This window comes from Phacochoerus africanus, chromosome 2 (assembly GCF_016906955.1).
Source record: "Phacochoerus africanus isolate WHEZ1 chromosome 2, ROS_Pafr_v1, whole genome shotgun sequence".
Classification (NCBI taxonomy): domain Eukaryota; kingdom Metazoa; phylum Chordata; class Mammalia; order Artiodactyla; family Suidae; genus Phacochoerus; species Phacochoerus africanus.
This window is the reverse complement of record NC_062545.1, coordinates 274260592-274279961: the sequence shown is the minus strand read 5'-3', so window position 1 is coordinate 274279961 and position 19370 is coordinate 274260592. Positions and strand designations below refer to the sequence as shown.

The 19370-nt window shown below is 49.3% G+C and overlaps 1 protein-coding gene across 9 annotated transcripts in view; it reads right to left on the bottom strand.

Annotated features, from left to right (window-relative positions):
* Positions 1 to 18664, bottom strand: part of FUBP3 (far upstream element binding protein 3) — a 50294-nt gene extending 31630 nt beyond the window's left edge. For 6 of the 9 annotated variants that reach the window (XM_047768701.1, XM_047768703.1, XM_047768704.1 and 3 more), the window contains exons 1-2: positions 18488 to 18642; positions 6761 to 6866 (exon numbers count right to left, since the gene is read on the bottom strand). In XM_047768701.1, the coding sequence (XP_047624657.1) occupies positions 6761 to 6866; positions 18488 to 18571 (190 nt within the window). In that variant the 5' untranslated portion in view covers positions 18572 to 18642. Of the gene's footprint in view, positions 1 to 2170; positions 2361 to 6760; positions 6867 to 16713; positions 17570 to 18487 lie in introns of those variants that run through there. The other 3 variants (XM_047768699.1, XM_047768702.1, XM_047768700.1) reach the window with 3 other exon arrangements.
* Between the last annotated feature and the right edge of the window lie 706 nt (positions 18665 to 19370).

The following is a 19370-nucleotide window of genomic DNA, read 5'->3' as shown; positions in this document are numbered from 1 at the left end:
GGTTGTGACCCACTTTATTAAAAAGTGAAATAAGAGGAGGTCCTGCTGTGGCTCAGAGGGTTAAGCACCTGACATTGTCTCTATGAGGAGGCGGATTCGATCCCTGGCCTCGCTCCCTCGCTCAGTGGCTTAAGGAACGGTGTTGCCATGAGCTGCGGCATAGGTCGCCGATGCAGCTCAGATCCCGCATTGCTGTGGCTGTGGGGTAGACTTCAGCTATAGCTCTGATCCGACCCGTAGCCCGGGAACCTCCATAAGCCACAGGCGCAGCTGTTTAAAAAAAAAAAAAAAAAAAAGTCTGAAAATAACCTGTTACAATTCTGATGATAATATCAGGAGGTAAGTATTATCTCCATTTTACAGGTGAGGAAATAGACTTACAGAAGTTAAGCAGCCCGCCCAAAGCCACACAATTATCAACAAGCAGGGCTGGGATTCAAACCCTAACCTATGAGACACCGGCAACTACGTGTTCAAGCATATACAATTATGGCACATGAGACAGAGACCAGGTTCAAGTCTTCCTTCCGCCACTTTTCAGGTTATGTGCCCTTGGTCAAACCACTTCTCAAGACCCTCTACAATAAGGAGTTCAGGCTCCAGGGCTCCTTCCAGCAGTGACCTTGTCTTGGTCTATGCAGGGCCCATCATCCTCTGCAAAGCCAGGGCATCTCTCATCTGCTCTCCATCCCAGGATGTCACATAAGTGGGACCAGACAGTCTGTAACCTTTCGGGGCTGGCTTGTTCGCTCAGCACAATTCCCTGGAGATCCACCTAGGCCGCTGCAGGTATCAACAGTCTGTTCCTTTATGCTACTGAGCGGTATTCCATGGAGACCACGGAGGTACCAGCTTGTTGGTAAAGAGCCCCTCTGGGTCACATCCTCCCTAAGAGGGTTTCAGAACACTAAGAATCCCTTTTGACTTGACGATTAAATTTTCCCCCTATGTTCACAGGAGCAAATAACATAACGGGTATTGAATATGGCTTCTGTTCTATCTCTGTTGCAACACCGATACTACAGGTTTTAGCTCATGTATTTTCATGGAAAATGTCTATTATTTCCTCTACTTGGCTAAGCCAATTGTCAAACCAACCAGTCAGATCATACTATGCCTGGGAAAAGAAAACTCACTTCCTTTTTCGCTGCCTTTAACTACTTTAATATGCACCCACGTGACCACCACTCACTTCTGAATTTTAATCCTAAAACTGGTGGATGGGAAGAAGGGGAGGAGGGAACAGCAGGAGCCTCCGCCATGAGTCTTCTCTGTGCAATGAAAATGAGACCCCGACTCCTCAATTTCTCATCTTGGGGCTCCCCATTCAGAATCCTGGACTCACCCCTTTAGAGGGGTTTGAGGACGTGGACACTTCCGGTGAGAACCACCATAACCCAAAGAAGGGGGATGTGGCAACGGGCTCGGAAAGGAGAGGGTGCCGTGTGGCATCCCCAGCACAGACACACCTCCCGAAGAAATGAGATTTCAAGGAGCGGTGCTCAGAAGTACAAGAGCTGGGGAAGGATTCCGGGAAACGTGCGCGCACCCACCTAACCCCAGGAGGACTATTCAGTGAAGCGTGAAGACGGCTGCTTGACAGCACCCCAACTTACTTTCCCTATTTATAAAAGGCAGGCCTTCGCCTGTCCCCTCCAACTCTCAGGAACAGACCTTTATTTTATTTTATACATTTTTTGCTTTTCAGGGCTGTACCCTCGGCATATAGAAGTTCCCAGGCTAGGGGTTGAGTCAGAGCTGCAGCTGCCGGCCTACACCACAGCCACAGCAACGTAGGATCCTTAACCCGCTGAGCGAGGCCAGGGATCGAACCCGCATCCTCACGATACTAGTTGGGTTTGCGACCCACTGAGCCACAGCGGGAACTCCAGCAGCGGAGCTCGTCTCAGCTCTTCACCCCTGCAGCAGCCGCCGTTACCCTCCATGCAGGGACAGCATCAACCTCTCTGAGACGCCTCTTCCTCTCTTTCCAAAGTAGAGGCTCTGCCCTTGAAGGCTCCTGCTCGAGGTGGTGTGGGTACAGGCGGTGGGCCGAACGCCCCTCTCCCCCGTGAGCACGGGCAACTCTCATCCCTGAACCTGGAACAGTCTTTCCTCCTCACTCTCCCCCACCTCCTTCTTGCCCTAAGCCTCGAGGGCTGAAACACACCTGGAAAGGAGCGGGAAACGTTCTACTCCGATCTCCCCGTAAAGAACTCGGCAGCCCACGGAGCACCTCGCCCTCCTGCCCTCCGCAGAAAGGCCGTCGACATAAACATCCACACGGAATGAGAAAGCGCGCAAGTCCAGAAAGCTCCCGCCTCCGTGTCCAAGGCAAGTCTTTGGCAGAAAAGGCAGGTACGTTTTCAAAATCACCCGTGAACCACCACTCCCCGCCCACCGCCGCCGCCCCCCAGCAAGGGCAGGAACAAGGCTTCATGCACCCAAAGGTCTCATTCTGGTGCCCCCCTTTACAGAGAGGACAGGAGGCGATGCGGTCTGTTTGGTTCAGCTATAAAAGCTCCAGGGGACGTGATTCCCTAAAACTCTCGAAGGGTGAAGAACTGGAGAAAATGCTGTCACTGACCCTAGACATACGGAGGGGACAGCGGGAAGAATTCCTTTTCCATCTGTCACCAGCCCTGCGGGACACATTAGAACTTGCTCGTCTTCTCAGGCGGGCGAGGCAGGAGACAGTGGAAGCTGAGACAGGGAGAGCTGTTGAAGGAAATTAGGGGATCGGTACGGGGTGGCGTCGGTCCACCTTCCTCACTGAAGATCATGCCAGAGTTAGAGTTAATCATTTGACAAAGTGGATTTCAGATCAGAGGTTGGAAAATTCCGAGGCCCAGCTGCCCGCCTTTGTAAACAAGCTGCTGGGACACGGCCTGCGAAATTCGTGAAATTCACGCCCGCAGGCACTGTCTGTGGCTCCTTCCCAGCCCTGGTGGCAGAGCTGAGTGGGTGGGACAGAGACCCTGCGCCCCGAAAGCCTCAAATATTTACTACCCGGTCTCTTATAAGGAAAAGCTTGTCAACCTCCGATTGAGATTAAACCTAAATTTGCACTTCTTAAACCACTCAGCTAATACTCTTCTCTTAAATCTGGAGCTTCCTTTTCACACCCTATCCTAAGTGCTAAGCAGAGGCTAAGCAGAGGGAGGACTTGAGTATCAAGCATTTATTCACTGGCTAGAGAGGCCGGTAGGGCAACTGAGAAACTGCCTCTGTGATCACAGCGTGGGCATCCACAGGAGAGGGACGTGTGCCCTCTGACCTGCGGAACAGAGCAGACGTTCCGGGACGAGGGAAGCGCCGTAGAAGCTCAGAGCGAGTGCACTGCCTCACTCCCGGTGAGGCGGGCACGTGAAAAACAGGAGCGGGAGGAGGGACGAAAGGGCCGAGAGAAACTGAGGGCCTGGAGAAAATCAAGAGGAAGATCCCGACAGGTCCCGGGAGGAAGTCCTCTCTGTTCTGAGACCAAGGGTGCTCGGGAGTCAGCTAGGGAAAGCGCCGGGATGGGGGGGCTTCTGGAAGAACAGAGACAGGTCCATGACCAGGCTGCTGCCGAGGGCGAGGTGGGGAGCAGGACTGGAAGGACGGGGAGGCGATGGCCACGTCAGGAAGGCCCGGCCCCCCAACCCCTGCCCCCCACCCCGTTACCGGACGCGGCCACAAGTCATAGCGCATAAGGATGGACCCGGATGGATTGAAGGAAGTATGGACGGAGATGTCATCACACCAAGACCAGCAGGGAGCTTCCTGCATCGATTGGGAGCCCCTCTAAGACGGTCAGGCCGGAGCTGAAGATGCTGCCGGGTAAAATGACCTGACCAGAAGCCAGAGGGTGGCAGAATGACTGCTCTTCCCAGGTCTGGGCACCCGGTGCGGTTTGCAAGCTGAGCTCTACTCTTGCTGGGTCCCAGGTGGGCTCACGAACCAGGAGTCTGACAGGCAACTGAAAACTGCCTTGGGGTACAACTAACCCAAAGCGCCTCCTGCACTGGGAACAAACTTGTCCCTGTTTTACTGCCCAGCACTTTAAAAACTCTTATTCAGGGAGTTCCGTCATGGCTCAGCGGTATCAAGCCCTACTAGTATCCACGAGGATGCAGGTTCAGTCTTGGCCTCGCTCAGTGGGTTAAGGATCCTGCATTGCCGTGAGCTGTGGTGTAGGTTGCAGACGTGACTCAGATCTGGTGTTGCTGTGTCTGTGGCGAAAGCCGGCTGCTGCAGCTCCGATTCGACCCCTAGCCTGGGAACCTCCATATGCCACAGGTGCAGCCCTAAAAAGGCAAAAAGCTTAAAAAAAAAAAATCCTATTCACAGCCCCGTTTGCAAACCTCAATGTCCTGAATAAGCCTTGTGTTAAGGTTCTTTCTGGTTGACTGAAGAGTTGCGGTACTCTTAAATAGACCCAAATAACACCTCTGCAAACTTCTAGGGGGCTGCACTTTAACCTCCTAAAGGTTAAAGAACCTGGCTCTACAGGAAAGTTAGAAAGTTCACATTGCTAAAGAAGTGATCTGGTGAACTTCCGTCAAAAAACCCCAAGCCAAACCAAACAAACAAAAAACTGCAAAGCCTTCGGAAATCTTTATTGCTAAGAAAAAAGTGCTGGGACTCCTGCTTGCTGTTGGTCTCTGCTTTTCCAGACTCTCACCTCACAAACAGCAAGGCTATGACCCTGAAAAAGCTGTGGGGTCAGCATAGACTTCATTTTCCTTGACAGGAGAACAGAACTGGCCACTGACCTCACTACCGTCAGGAGACAACCGACCAAAGAGGCCGGGGCAGGGCCAGACGCCCAGCTCTCTCCAAGCCCAAGAGCCAACCTCAAACTCTTGCACACCGTAGAGACCAACTCAGAGGAAAACAAACCATTTGCGTAATTCCGTGATTTAACCAGGAGAGAGGATGAACTCTATCCTACTATCATGCAGAATGTAGAAAGCCTGAGGAAAAGTGATGGCAGCTGCTCTCATACGGGACGACACAGGCCTGGGGACCACCTGGCCGAGGCAGAAAGAGTCGCTCTCAGCTCCTTCCTGCTGTAAAGCAGACTTAAGGTTTCGGAGGAAGAAAGAAGCTGTGCTCTGTCTCGGACCAGAAGGACTTAGTCCCCCCGAGGCAGACACTCAGAAAATTACAGGTCTCAAAAAAAGGTGACACTATGTGTACGATAATGGCATTGCAAGTGAGAGGCTAGACTTACTGGTGACTACATCCTTTCAAGTGGGTGTGCAAAGGATTAATGGAAGAAAAAAGCCTGCGAGATGCCAGAGGCTCATCTGCAAATTTTTAGGCATTCATTATGCAAAGGGCATAGTGATACTATCCACTGCGGGCACAGGTTTGACACTCAAACCCCACGCGCTGCGGTGGGTGAAAATAAGGCTGAGGGCTGGAGAATGCATTGATCTCAGTTCCTGGAAACCGTGGGCCAGAGAGACACTGTCCATTAATGAGACAGCTGCTCAAAGCCAGAGAACATAGTGTTATTTTTATATTGATGCCCCATAAGAGGAACTGAAACATGATGGCCCCAAAGAAATAAAAAAAGATTCTCTGCATGACAGCTGTTTGCTAAGGCAAAAATGCAGATAATGCAATCATTCACATTTGGGCTAAGGAATCACTCATACCGATCAAATAAAAGACGATGGCCAGTACCATTTCAGAGCGGCAGTGTAAATGGTCACCGGAGTTCCACCGGCCCCAGGGCAGACGTCCTGCGTGTGAACATAAACATCGAGACTCTTTCTAATAACAGACAAGCGCTTGTACACCCAAATGAGGGCTGGTCCCTTAAAACCTGCACTGTCAGTCTATGCAAGTATTCCAAAAACGGAGCCATCAGTCATGCCAAATTACATATTTTTCCACGAACATAAAATATCCCAGTTTTCTCTGGAAAAAGAGATTACAGAATACATACTGCTGTATATACTGTATCACAGAAATGTGAGCGTGCGTGCGCGCACACACACACACACACACACACACACACACGGCTGAGTACGTGGGCAGAGAACAGGAGAGCGAGCAGCCCCCCCAGCTATGTGCATGTTCACGTGCAACCTAGTACATTTCAGGGTCCCTTTTACTGTCACACTCTGCAGGGGATGAAGTAGGGATAAAGGAAGTGCAAGTTCTCTGTGTCAACGCATCAGAAACGCTTTGCCCCAGCGCTGGTAACAGACAGTTCTAAGGCGTCTCAAACGCTTTTGGGGGCGAGCAGGGCATATAAACACACCCACGAAATCATCGAAAGTGTGAATGAAAGAAAAATGGCTGCTTCTCGAAAGAGCTTGTCATAAAGTGGAATGGTGAACAAAACCAAGAGACAGCCTGGAGAAAGGCCAGCCCGGCCCGCTCCTTTCTTTAAGGTCGGGGGAACCTGGCACCACGTCTCGGCGCTGCTTTGGAGAAAGGGGCGCGCTGAGTAACCGGGGGGGGGGGGGGGGGGGGGGGGCGAAATCAGGCACGGCTCGCGCATCGGCCAAACCACGGGCCAAGCGGATGCTCGAAGACGAAGTCGCTTCCCTTCCAGCGCAGCTGAAGAGATTCCTGTGTTATCAAGGCAAGGGAGGACTCAAAGGCTGGAGAGCGGCTGAGCTAAGGCATCCTCGAGAGCCCCTCCACCGTTCTTCGGAGGGAGGCGCGGGAGAAAGCGGATGGGGCAACGGCTGACACAGACGCCAGCTGAACTGGCGGGGGCGCCACCGCCTGAAAGGCAAAGGGATTTACAGCAACTTACCTCCGTCATCCAAGGGCCGTTTTTGAACTCCATAGCCATACACTGAGGGGTCCACTAGAGGTGTGGAATTATTCAAGTGAGGAATGGAATCAATTTTAGCAGCAATCTACAGAGAGAACCAGATTTAAATACTCAGTAACAACGCATGGCTCCCTTGAGGGGAAAGCTAAGAGGGGCTGCTTCCCACTTCTCCCCACCGGCGGAGACCACGGTAAACAGTGTCGCGGCAGGTCCGGGACTTCGCACGAGGGACTGAGGTTCCCTCTGGCCTCGTGGGTCTTTGGACATGGTACGACCCCAACCCCATCATCTTCCACGAGCAAATTTTTAAGTCACCACTTCACATACAAGTGCGCCACGTGCTAAGGCAGAGGCCAGGCCCCAAGAAACAAAGTTCCCGGCAGTACCCGAAAGGCCATGTGTGGGCAAACGCGACATCTCGTTGGGAACACATTCGTCCCATCAACTTTAACCCCTCTAAAGTGATGATACAAGTTACAGGAACATAAAACAAAAAGCTGCTCTTTCCCGGAGTCCAAGCGACAGGCGGAGGAGGCCCATCTGCCCCGACTAGTTCACCAGATTCCTGCCCTGGGGAAATCGAGATAACCTCTGACAGCTATTTTAACTTTTTTTTTTTTTTTGGCTTTTTAGGCCTGCAGCCGAGGCATATGGACGTTCCCAGGCTAGGGGTCCAATCAGAGCTGTAGCTGCCGGCCTACACCACAGCCACAGCAACGAAGGATCTAAGCCGTGTCTGCAACCTACACCACAGCTCCCAGCAACGCCAGGTCCCCGACCCACTGCGTGAGGCCAGGGATGGAATCCACATCCTCAGGGATACTAGTCGGATTCGCTTCCCCTGCGCCACAATGAGGCTCCCTATTTTAACTTTTAACATTTATTATCCGTAAAAGAACAGAACATAGCTATTAAATTCTTTTCCCTCAGAAACGAATGCTATATAGAGCTTCTTAAACATCTCTCCTTTGTTTTCATTAGGCATTAAATGTGATTTTCACAATAAATCAACGCTTTCATTTAATCAAAGGAATGTTTACAACAACTGCCCTGAAATTATCTGAATGTGCCCAGAAGTCTGAGATCTTCATAAATTACTTTAAACAAACAACCAAAGACAATCATGATATGGGGAATCTAAGGCAGCAGTTAAAAGTGAGGTACCCTGGGGTCAGGTCTTGCCCCTTCCATTACCAGTTCTGGGATGCTGGGCAAGTCCCTTTCTTCTCTGCACAAGATCCTCCGGGTATCATACCACCTGCTTCATCGTTTTTGAAAAGATAACGGCAGACTCTGAATACAAAGGAGCTTTGTACACCAGAAAGCACTTCACAAATGCCAGGGCTGTAAAACAAGGCAATTCACCCAACAGAAGCTGAGTGCCTACTACGTGCTGGGCTCTGTGCTGAACAAGAACAGGCAGGCTCCTCTTCTCAGCCGTCAGTGCGGAGTCAGAGGCATACAGGCTACTCAATAAACGGACCATTTCGGCTGGTGACAAGCGTGAAGCTAGTGAGAGAAGACAACAACACAGTCCTCGGAAGAGCTCCTTTGGACAGGGTGACCAGAGAAGGCTGCTGTGAGGCAACATGTGATGTGAGACCTACGTGATGAGGAACAGCATTCCAGGCAGAGGGAACAGCATGGACAAAGGCCTTGAGGCAGGAGCAAGCTTGGTAGCTACGAGTCTGAATGAGAAGTCTGTGTCACTAGAATAGAAAGAACTAGATGTGTTCCAAGAAGTGGGCAAGGGCTTTGTAGGTCATGGGAAGGGGCTTAGATCTTATATGAAGGGTAATAGGAAGCAACTTCAAGGCTTAGCAACCTGCTGATTTGTGATTTTTAAAACATGCCCTTGGGAGTTCCCTGGTAGCTCAGCAGGTTAAGGCTCTGGCATTGTCACTGCAGTGGCTCTAGTCATGGCTATGGTGTGGGTTCAACCCCTGGCCCAGTAACTTCCATATGCAGTGAGTGCAGACCAAATAAATAAATAAAATAAAACAAAATAAAATTTAGATGCCCCTGGACAAGGATAATTATATAAGTCTAAGGGGACAGAGTAGGAAGATCATTTAGGAGGTATTCTAGGCCAGCAAACGGTGGCAGGAGAACTAGCTGCTTCTGTAAACAGTTTTATTAGAACCCAGTTATACTCATTTCTCAGAGGCCATATGGAGTGCAGCCTATATGTATGTATAGTAATTATATATATTACTAAGTATACATAAGTTACATTACATACTCTATAAATAGACATAAAAATAATTTGGACCTTTAGAGAAAAAGTTTGCCCTGTCTACACGACAGGTGATGGCAGCCTGGATAAGTGCTTCTTAAAAAACAAGTTAAATAATTAAACTACTAAGACTGTTGACAGAAATCCCATCTTTGATATTCAAATCTCGAGGCCAGTGGCCATTTGCTCTAACACCAAACACTGCATAAATCTTGCCTTACAGCAGTCCACGGCCAACTTGCAATCCTGCTCTCCATATTTGTTTTGGGATAAGCTTGCGGAGGTTGGCTGCTTACTTAAGTTGCAAAATTATCTTGAAGGACTCAGCTGGGAAAGCAGGTGGATTAAAAGGTGAGAACACTGCAGTGGCTCATGCCCCACGGAGACCCTTTCATCTGCCACAATAAACTGAGCGGTTAATGGCTGATGGGGCTTTTTCAAGATTAATGGCCCAGTTGTGTGGTTAAAGACAGACCAAAACACTGGCAGCAGTGAGGATGACCCCCAACACATTAAAGAAAAGGGTATGCTTATCAGGAGTCCCCCAACAGCGCGCATGTCAAACGACAAAGACGGGACCCCAAACACAAGCTCCGCACGTCAGGCAGTGTCTTGGCACTCTTCCGATAACGCCCCTTGGCTTCCAAATCTCTTCCCTTCCTTTCAAAGTGGCTAAGTTGTTATTCCGGAGGCCTTGGCCTTCCTTGTCATTTACGTGATACATTTCACATGTTGCTGGAATGTAATTTTTTTTTCCCCAAAGCTGATACGCTAAAAAAGCTACAAGAGCTTTCTGTTCCTAATTTTGATTCAATCAACAAGCATCCTTCTGAAATGTGACTGAGGATTTTCAGATTTGTTCTTAAATCAATGTTTGCTTCTCGTATCTATAACTTGAGAAACTTCCACTAAGAGAAAAACAATGTACAATAATGGTTAAGAGGTGTAGCTCTAAAGTCAATAACTGCATTTGAAACCTGGCTAAATAAATGTTAGAGGTGAGTTTAAAATTTACAATTACACAATTGTAAATTTACAATTATAGCATAATTTACACTGGTATTATATATAAAATATACTAAAAAGAAACACTGTGTTCCCTTAATGATACAAATGCAACGTTGTGCTAAGAATGATTTTATTTATTTGGCTTATTTACTTATTTATTTACTTTGCTTTTTAAGGCCATAGGCGCAGCATGTGGAGGTTCCCAGGCTAGGTGTCGAATCAGAGCTATAGCCGCTGGCCTACACTACAGCCACAGCAACGTGGGATCCAAGCCGTGTCTGTGACCTACCCCATAGCTCACAGCAATCCTGGATCCTTAACCCATTGAACAAGGCCAGGGCTCGAACCCGCATCCTCAGCGATACTAGTCGGGTTCGTTTCTGCTGAGCCATGACAGGAACTCCCTAAGAATGATTTTAAATGCCCACTAAGATAATGAGTTAAAATTTAATGAGTGCCTACTATGCCTAGGCACTCCGAGAGCATGTTAAAGATGCTCTTATTTATTCCTCGTGATGGTTCTTTAGGAGGTTAGTATTATTATTTCCATCTTAAGACAAGGAAAATGAGGCTCAGGGCAGCTGAGTGACCTGCCCACAGTCACACATCTTTTTAGTGGCAGAAACAGCATGGAAGCCCAGGCCTGTCTGACCCCAGAGTCTATGCTATTAACCACTGGACTGAGCTAACTCCCCTTCCCCCAGCTTCTTAAACAGAGTCACTTCCCAAGGACTTAAAACCTAATGATTTCTAGTGCACAGAACTCATGCAATGCTTCCACGTGCAGTAACTCATCATTCCGAACAGGAGCTGCTTAAGGGACGCGAGGTACATTTTCAGTTAATAATGGTGCAGGCCAGAAAATAAAAAGAAGTCACAGAAGCCGAGATATTCCAAGAAAGCCAAGGCCACTGCAGCGCTTATCTGCAAGTGTGACCTTGAGGGCACTCTGCTACTGATTTTCTACTACTTGATCCACTTTCCCCCCTTTTCTGGGGGGAGGCAGCGAGAATCCGTTATCTCACTACCTGTGCTATTTTAAACACAGTAAGGGATGAAATACAAATCAACGCCATACCTATTTAACCTCTATTGCCAGCAGTTAGCGGAAATGTGGAGGAGGGGAGCACGTGTCCAGGAGTCAGTCAGGAGTTCTGCTTTTCCAGCTAGTTCTCCTGGGGTATAACCTTGGGCAAGACCTTCAGGGGTCTTGCTCCCTGGAAAGCCCAGGGATGAACTAAACCAGTGCTTCCCAAAGAATACATAGGGCAATTCTGGGAGGTGCATGGAAGACTATTTTTTAGGTATTTTAAGTAAATCTAAATTTTAATGTGATTTAAAAATAGGAAGTAAATAGACTATCGAGGGTTCACTGGTACATCGAAAATCATAAAGCTGGTACACGAATCACTGAAGTTAGGAAACGTGGCAATTATATTATTCCTAGCTTACATCTTCAGGTTTTACACTCAAAGCAGCTCACGCTCTAGATCCAAACAGGAAGCTGTGACTACTTCCCCAGCTTCACAGTTACTGCATCTTTTTTTTTTTGTCTTTTTTGCTATTTCTTGGGCTGCTCATGCAGCATATGGAGGTCCCCAGGCTAGGGGTCGAATCGGAGCTGTAGCCACCGGCCTACGCCAGAGCCACAGCAACGCGGGATCCGAGCCGCGTCTGCAACCTACACCACAGCTCACAGCAACGCCGGATCGTCAACCCACTGAGCAAGGGCAGGGACTGAACCCGCAACCTCATGGTTCCTAGTCGGATTCGTCAACCACTGCGCCACCACGGGAACTCCTACTGCATCTTTATACCAACTGGAAATAGGCAAAGTCACCCGCATACTAGGTCCGTGTTACTCGATACAGTTACTGCCGATTCTCACGAATCCAGCAAGATGTGAGACAGAGGTGACAGCTCACACCCCCACTCCGGGAGGAGGAACTCAGCTTGCTCCTCTGGAGCCTCTGCTCCATGGTCGCCCAAAGTGGCCCTGCCCTGGCCCTAGAGAACTCACAGGCTAGGCTGAAAGTCTGGACTCCCCGCAGCAGGAAGAAACAGTATGTGGCCAGAGCAGTTGAGCGCGGGGGCTAAGGGTGAGCCAGTCCCGGAGGGCAGGGTCTGAAGTCATGGTCACAGAGGCAGGTCCTTGTTAGGCATCCACTCCTGAGGAGGCTACAATGAAGACAGGGGTGTATCGGATTGACTGTGCACTTAGTAAGCGCCTGAGGGGACCCTCATTCAATCTTCACAGTGACCGCAAAAAGGAGCTACGAGTTTCAATTCTGTGGGATCGGGAGCCAGGCTGTGCGGAATTGTATCCAGTAAGGATACCACGGTAACAACGTAAAGCACCCAGAAAGGTGCTGGGCATAGCATAAGGAACAAGAAATGTTTGCTCTTTTAACCTCTTATTTATTAGTAACAATAATACAGAAAAAAAAGTACACAGGTAAGTTTATAGCTTGAATGTTCATGTACTAAAATTAAAATGCCTGTGTAACTAGCATCCAGATCAAGAAACAGAATACGACCAGCACCCCAGAAGCTGGTCCCATGCCTTCTTCAGCTGCTACCCACCCCATCTCCCAAGAGTAAACCTCCTAACTTCTAGTATTAGTCATTAAACACACCCACCCACCATCAATGGTCTTCATTCTACAGATGAGGAAACTGAGCCTTAAAGATATTAGACAACTTGTCCAAAGTCACTAAGCTAGTAAGTAGCAGAACCAGAACTTGACCACAACTTTGAATTCAAAGTCTTAATAACCACTTCACTATACCACCTCCTGGGTATGCAGCAACCATGAAATGAAAAAAACTTACAGGAAAGTCCTTGCCTGGCACCCAGCGAAACACAACCTCAATGAATGGTAGCTACTGTCATCAGAGATGGGCCCTGGCTGACCCTGCCCTATTAACTGGCGTTAACCAAAACAAGGAATTCTATGTGCCAATCAAATAAGATACCTACTCTTCCTGGTAGCTTTTCCTGACAACTTCATGCCACCCACATTTGGGTGGAATTAAATACTCCCTTGTCTGTGTTTGCAAAGCACTTTATAAACTACCTTTAAGTAGCGTGACCTCACTCAGGTTATTGGTTATACTGGCTCCCCAACTACAGGGAGCTCTTTGAGTAGACCTGTTTCAATCATATTGGTAGTTCCTGAACTAGCTCCAGGGATTAGCTTTAGAGAATTAATGAACCTCCTGAAATTACATACAAAGCTATTTCGATATTTCTGAGGAAAGGTTCTAAGTTTTCAAGTCTGAAAAAGGTTCATGCTTCAAAAAAGTTAAAGAATTTCCCTCATACACAGCAACGGTCTTGGTACATGGACGTGCTCGTGAAACATTTGCTATATTTAAGGCAGATGTGGAGAAGCCTCTCTGTAGGCAAAATACTAAGACAACCTGCAGAGGCTCTAAGCTGAGAATCCCCATACTAAAGGCCCTAAAGAAGACGTAACCTTTAGTTTTCTCCCCTATGTCCCATCTAATGGCACCAGCATCCCTTCAATGCTCTGTTCAAAGATTCTGCTGCAGATACCTCATCGAGATGGGAAACTACCCAACCACCTCTGCAAAGGAACCCAGTCCCTCTTAGAATGCAGAAGACATGGGTCTAAGAACTCTTACATATGTTAACTATTTGCATGCCTCTGAGAAAATGGCTTTATCTTCCTTTGGTTTATTATTTTCAAATATAAAATGAGAATCATAACCCTTGCCTATTTCACTTGGTTGTTGTGTGAGGATCTAATTGCATGGTAAGAGAAAACCAGCAGCAACCTTGTCTTGTTTAGCTTTACACTGGCCCAGCATCCAGCAAGAGGCCACGGACTCAGCAGGTCCTCAAATAATGGCAGGTAATCCGAATCCCATCACAATTCTCAACGCTCTTAGTCTTGTAAGTGATTTGCTATCATTTGATATTAGGATAAAAAAAAGGAGTTTGTGCCTCCAAAAGTTGTGGCTGTTCTTTCCCAAGTGTCTCTGTAACAAAACTCCAAACAGGCAGTATGAGACAAAAGCAACATGGTGGCCACAAAGGCCACCAGGGACGTCGAGGCCTGTGCAGAGGGGCAGCCGCTCCCCAGTCGTCCTGAATAAGGTCCCTGCAGAGTGTAGGAGCAGTGTGGCCGGGTCCCAGCTAGAAATCTCAAATTTTAATGCGAAATTGTTCTAGTTTCTAAGTGTTGCCACTGTGTGGTCAAACAAAGCCTGCCTGCAGGCCCACCGGGAGCCTTCTCCAGCCCATGGACCCTAGTTTGAGAACTCTGGTCTAGGCAACTTTGTACCTACAAACTAATCGGGAATTAAGAAACCTTAGTTTGAGGATACACACGGGCTATTAAGTCTTAGCTAAAAACGAGAATAAAAGGCAAACAGAGGAGCATATGTTCATGTACCATCCACTTTTCAATACCAAACATGAAGTTCAGTGCTTCCATTAAAGTGCAGTGACCCAAATGGGCTCAGTCACGTCCCCCAAACCCTTTTATGAGAACTTGCTCTTGCAGGGTCCTCTACTGGGTTCCATCAGAGATACAGGGCAGCCCACAGATGTCCTGCAGGCACCGGGTTCTCCAAGGGTCTGAGACAGTTAAAAGGAACGTACATGCAGGAGTTAGTCCCTTGTCAACTGTGGGCTGAGCTCCTCAACCCCTGGGCATGGCTGGGGCAGTCTCCGCGGTGTGAACGGAGAGCGACCGCGCATTCAGCACACGTGCCTTTGTCGTGAGGCACAAACGCCACCTACGAGGGGAGAACGGGCAGTCCCTCTCGAGGAGCACCCGACGGCCTTTTCTTTAAACGGTGGCCACACGTTCTCTCACAGGAAATGTGAGTGCCTGTACACAGCACACGAGCCGAACCCCTCACGGCTCGGGCGCCAAGGGTGAAACGGCAGCACCGGGGAGTATCTTCTGGAGGAGGCCTGTGGAACGTCTGCGTCCCCAGACCAATGAAGAAATCAATAATCCCCCCCCCCCCAAAAAAAAAAGGCGCGGGTAAAGAATAGGTTCGCGATTTCTAAAAAGTCTGTCCCAAGGTTACTTTCCATGGACTTGCTTGGTCACAAACGCTTGGGTGCAGAATCAACACGATGCCCAGCTTTAGGAAGCTCCAATTACACTGTATTTATGGGAATGGAACATTCTGGAGTTATGCAATGCAGAGGCACTGACTGGACAAAATAGGAGCTTAGAGTTCTAAAAAGCCCTAGCTGTGTGGCAAGAGAACTTCTATTTGGGTGATGACTGGCACACGCTGGCCCAGCTTGCGGAAGGCTGGCGGGACTCTGCATCCACTGCGGCGGCGGGACGCTGTGCTGTTAACATGCAAACGAGCCACTTGATGATGGATGCTACTACACTAGCAGCGTGGGCTTTCTGAGAACACTTTCGTATTTTTAGAAAAACTAGACAAAACAATCATCTGTATCATCAACTCATCCAGGATCCCCATGAAGTCTCCCTGTAAGCTGGACGGATAATAGGGTAGAGGGCAGAGTGGCCACAGAACAGGATGACCTAACCTGGTTTTGAGTCCATATCCCACTCTTGTTAGGATCCTGCCCTCTCTAAACCATAAGCTGAAGAGACACTTTACTTTTGCTAACCAGCCACTAAGTTCAGAGAACTGGACATGATGTTTGTTTCCTTTTTTAAAATACACAGTTTTATTTATTTTTGTCTTTTTTTGGGGGGGGGGTGGCTGCACCAGTAGCATATGGAGGTTCCCAGGCTAGGGGGTTGAATCGGGGCTGTAGCTGCCCGCCTACACCACAGCCACAGCAACGCAGGATCCGAGCCGCATCTGTGACCTACACCACAGCTCACGGCAACACCGGATCCTTGACCCACTGAGCAAGGCCTGGGAACAAAGCTGCATCCTCATGGATGCTAGTCAGATTCGCTTCCGCTGAGCCGTGACGGGAACTCCTACCCAGCAGTTTTAGATCTTTACCACTAAGACTGAATCAGATCACATTTCTACATTTGTGCAATTCCCTACAAAAATGGTTACATTATCTGTTTGGCCAAACACTATTATCTCATTGAACTTCACTTGGCTACAGAAATTTTAAATTTCATATGACATCTTCAGAGACTCCCTTCAGATCTTGGAATACCACCCCCACCCCAGTGAACTAACAGCAACAATTGGTTCCCTTTGTTGGAAAGGGTCCACGGGAAACACAAGGAGGCTTCAAGATGCCAGGAGGGAAGCTTAGTGAATTAGGGGCTGGACTCCACACACCAGACTAAAGAGACTCTGCAGGTTTAAATCCCAGCAGGCTCAACTCAAGCTCTGTTGTGATCTTCTGGAGAAAGTGAGCACCAGACAGCTTACTGCTCCCTGACAAACTTGTGAGGCCTCACAGACTGCCGCTGGTGTTTACGAGGACACATATGAGAAAGGAAAGCTTTGTAATCATTTTAAATAAACAAATATACTGTCTTTTATCTCCAGTTCTGGGTGTGTGGGTGGGTGTGTGTGGAGATGACGTCTCTGCAGCAAGCTGTGTACACCACGGTGAAGCAAAACCATCATCAGATGCGCACATGAGTTCCTTTGAAGTAAACTTTACTATACGCACATAATACTTTAGATTTCTAACATTCCATTCTTGCCCAACGCAAATCTATAAACGAACCTAAAATTACCCACAAACCTGTTTTTTTCTTTAGCTTTTAAAGGCCATCAAATCCTTGGAGATAGTATCGACCTCCAGCTGTTAATATTCAGAAGTAATACACTGACAGCACTGTCTCCATGGGACTTATTACTGCTCCAGTCAATGGTGCATTTCAGAGCTGGGAACATTTCCAGTGACGTTTCCTCTGCTAGCAGTAAACACACTGCTTCAACAATCCACATTAGGTCAGCATTTAACGGAGGGTCTCCCTCCCTCTTGAGCAGGTTGTCCAAGAATACGAGTTCAACCACTGGCTCAAGAGAAGCAGAAAGTCTTCTCAATGGTTCAAAATTCATTTTAGGTTCAACTACAGGCCTTCTGCAAACTGAGGATCTGAGCTCTTTAGGGCAGTGACTATAATTCTTCCTGGATACAGAGGCCAACAAGGTGATTGTCACACGTCAGCACAGAGTGAAAGCCATTACATATTAGTAGCCAGTGAGAAACAAGGTTCAGGACCCTGTACTGTAGAGGAGAGCAGGGCAACACGCCGGCAAGCAGACTGGCGGAAGGGGAGCGGGATGGCATGTTCATCCATTATAGCCACTGGTTGGCTCTGAAGTCTAAGGAAGATGGAGACTCACTATTGTACTGGTTGGTGCCTAGGCAGTAAGTGACAAGTCATCAGACAGAATTTTAGGCGGAACCACAGGTTTGGAAACTTCTGGGATCCAATGTAAGGTCTATAGGAGCATCAGTATTAAAATGAAAAGTCAGTATCTGGGAAACAGGTAGGGTTCCCTCCCCTGGAATACTGGAAAGAGGTGTAAAGATCGTATCTTCAAGCGACCGAGTGGAGACTTTCTTCTAATACAATGAGTCCTGGGGCTTTCTGTTAGGAATCAAGCAGTAATTAGTTACAGCCCAACTTGTAAAGTATCAGTTAGTATGCCTACAATTAAACAGGAAGAGATGATGAGCATAAGACACTCAGCAGACGTTTAAATGTTAGAGCTAACTCGTCAGGACGTTTCATGCACCATACGAGGACATGTCCGGCTCTAAGCATCATACCAGAAACCAGAGTATTTCTGGCAGGTCCCATATTCATTCTCCAGAGAAGTTTGCAACCTCTTAAAAATCAGTTTATTTAACTGACAAAATGCACGACATTGTCAGATGGTCAAATTTCACTGTTGGAATGACTCCATATCATATGCTCCCTGAAAGAGGAAAAACTATTGCCCATAAGGAATTTTTACTTCTCGTGGACCACCCACACCTATGTAACATCTCCCTTTTCCCCTCTTCCCGAGCACCTTCAAAGGTGCTCAATTCCCAACACCCAATTCCTTACATTCCACCCTCGAAATATAGCAAGTCTGAAGAGGATATTTCCCAAGTTTTAAGAAACTACTGGGCCTGAAAGAGCCACCTGCTGTCTAGACCCAGGTCCTCACCGTGAGCTCCCCAGCCCCTTACTCTAGTGAACCTCAGAACCCCACGCTGGCTGCCCTGCTGGTCCAGCCCCAGAGCAGGGGCACGACAGGGCCAGGCGTCCTGGGTAAATCTTTTCCCAGCGTCTGTAGGCACCTGGGAGACCCGCCCGACAGGCTGGGCCTGGGCCTCGCGGTAGAGCCTCATCCCTCAGCCCCTCCCGGCTGCAGGAGCCCCAAGGAACGGCTGAACCCAGGTGAGGCGTCAACCCAGGCTACCTCCTGCCCCCAGGCCGGACCCCCCTCTTCCCCATCAGGCCCGACCCTGCCCCGCCTTGGGCTCCAGTGCTCCCGCCAGCTGGCCGCGCCCGTACCTGCCGGACACGGTGCAGGGCGTCCACGAAGCCCTCGGCCTTCATCCCCACCGGAGCGCTCTGCCCCTGCACCAGCTCCGCCATTACCGCCCCCACTGCCGCCGCCGCCGCAGCCACCGCCGCCACCGGGCTCCCCTGTCCGGCCTCCCGCTCCGCTTGGGGACCCGTAGCCGGAAAGGGAAAGTCGCCCCACTTCCGGCGGAAGGGAAGCCAGGAGGCTCGCCGACGCGAGAGGAGCCGCGTCTGCTGGGCTGGGGTCCGGGCACGTGACCGCGGTCCGGCCGGAAGTGGGGGCGGGGCCGCGGGCGCGTGGGCGGGTCCAGCGCGTGAGGCTGCCGTCCCGTCTCTGTGGACGCGTCGAAACCCCGCCATTCCCAGATGCGGTTTGGTCCAGGGCCGTCGGCGAGGTCATGACGGGCCCTTGAGGTGTGTGTGTGTGTGTGCGCGTGGCTCGAGGTGTCCTGCTGTTGGTCGTTGGGAAATTCCGAGAGAGAGTGACGTGGCCTTGCCCAGACGGCACCCTGGCCAGTCCTGGTTCACCAAAAGCGTGACCCTGGCTGCCTATCTCAGAAAAGACCATTGACTAGGCGTGTTGGGACCGAGCGCTTTGAAGTGGCACCATGAGGACCCAAAGGGAGGCTGGAGGGCAAGGAACAGCACTACAAAATGTCAGTGCCCGACGTTTGCAGAGTTCTGGGCCCAAGTTCTTGCACCGTAATCAGTTTGCACGAGGATGGGCTAATGCCACACCTGGGGTTGCCTAGCGACAAGGCTCAGGAGGGACGCTCCTACTGGAAAGCCAGCGTGGTGTCTTTTTACACATTCCTTCATGAACTTGGACTCAGGGGAAACAGGAAATACCATGAGACCATCATCGCTTCCC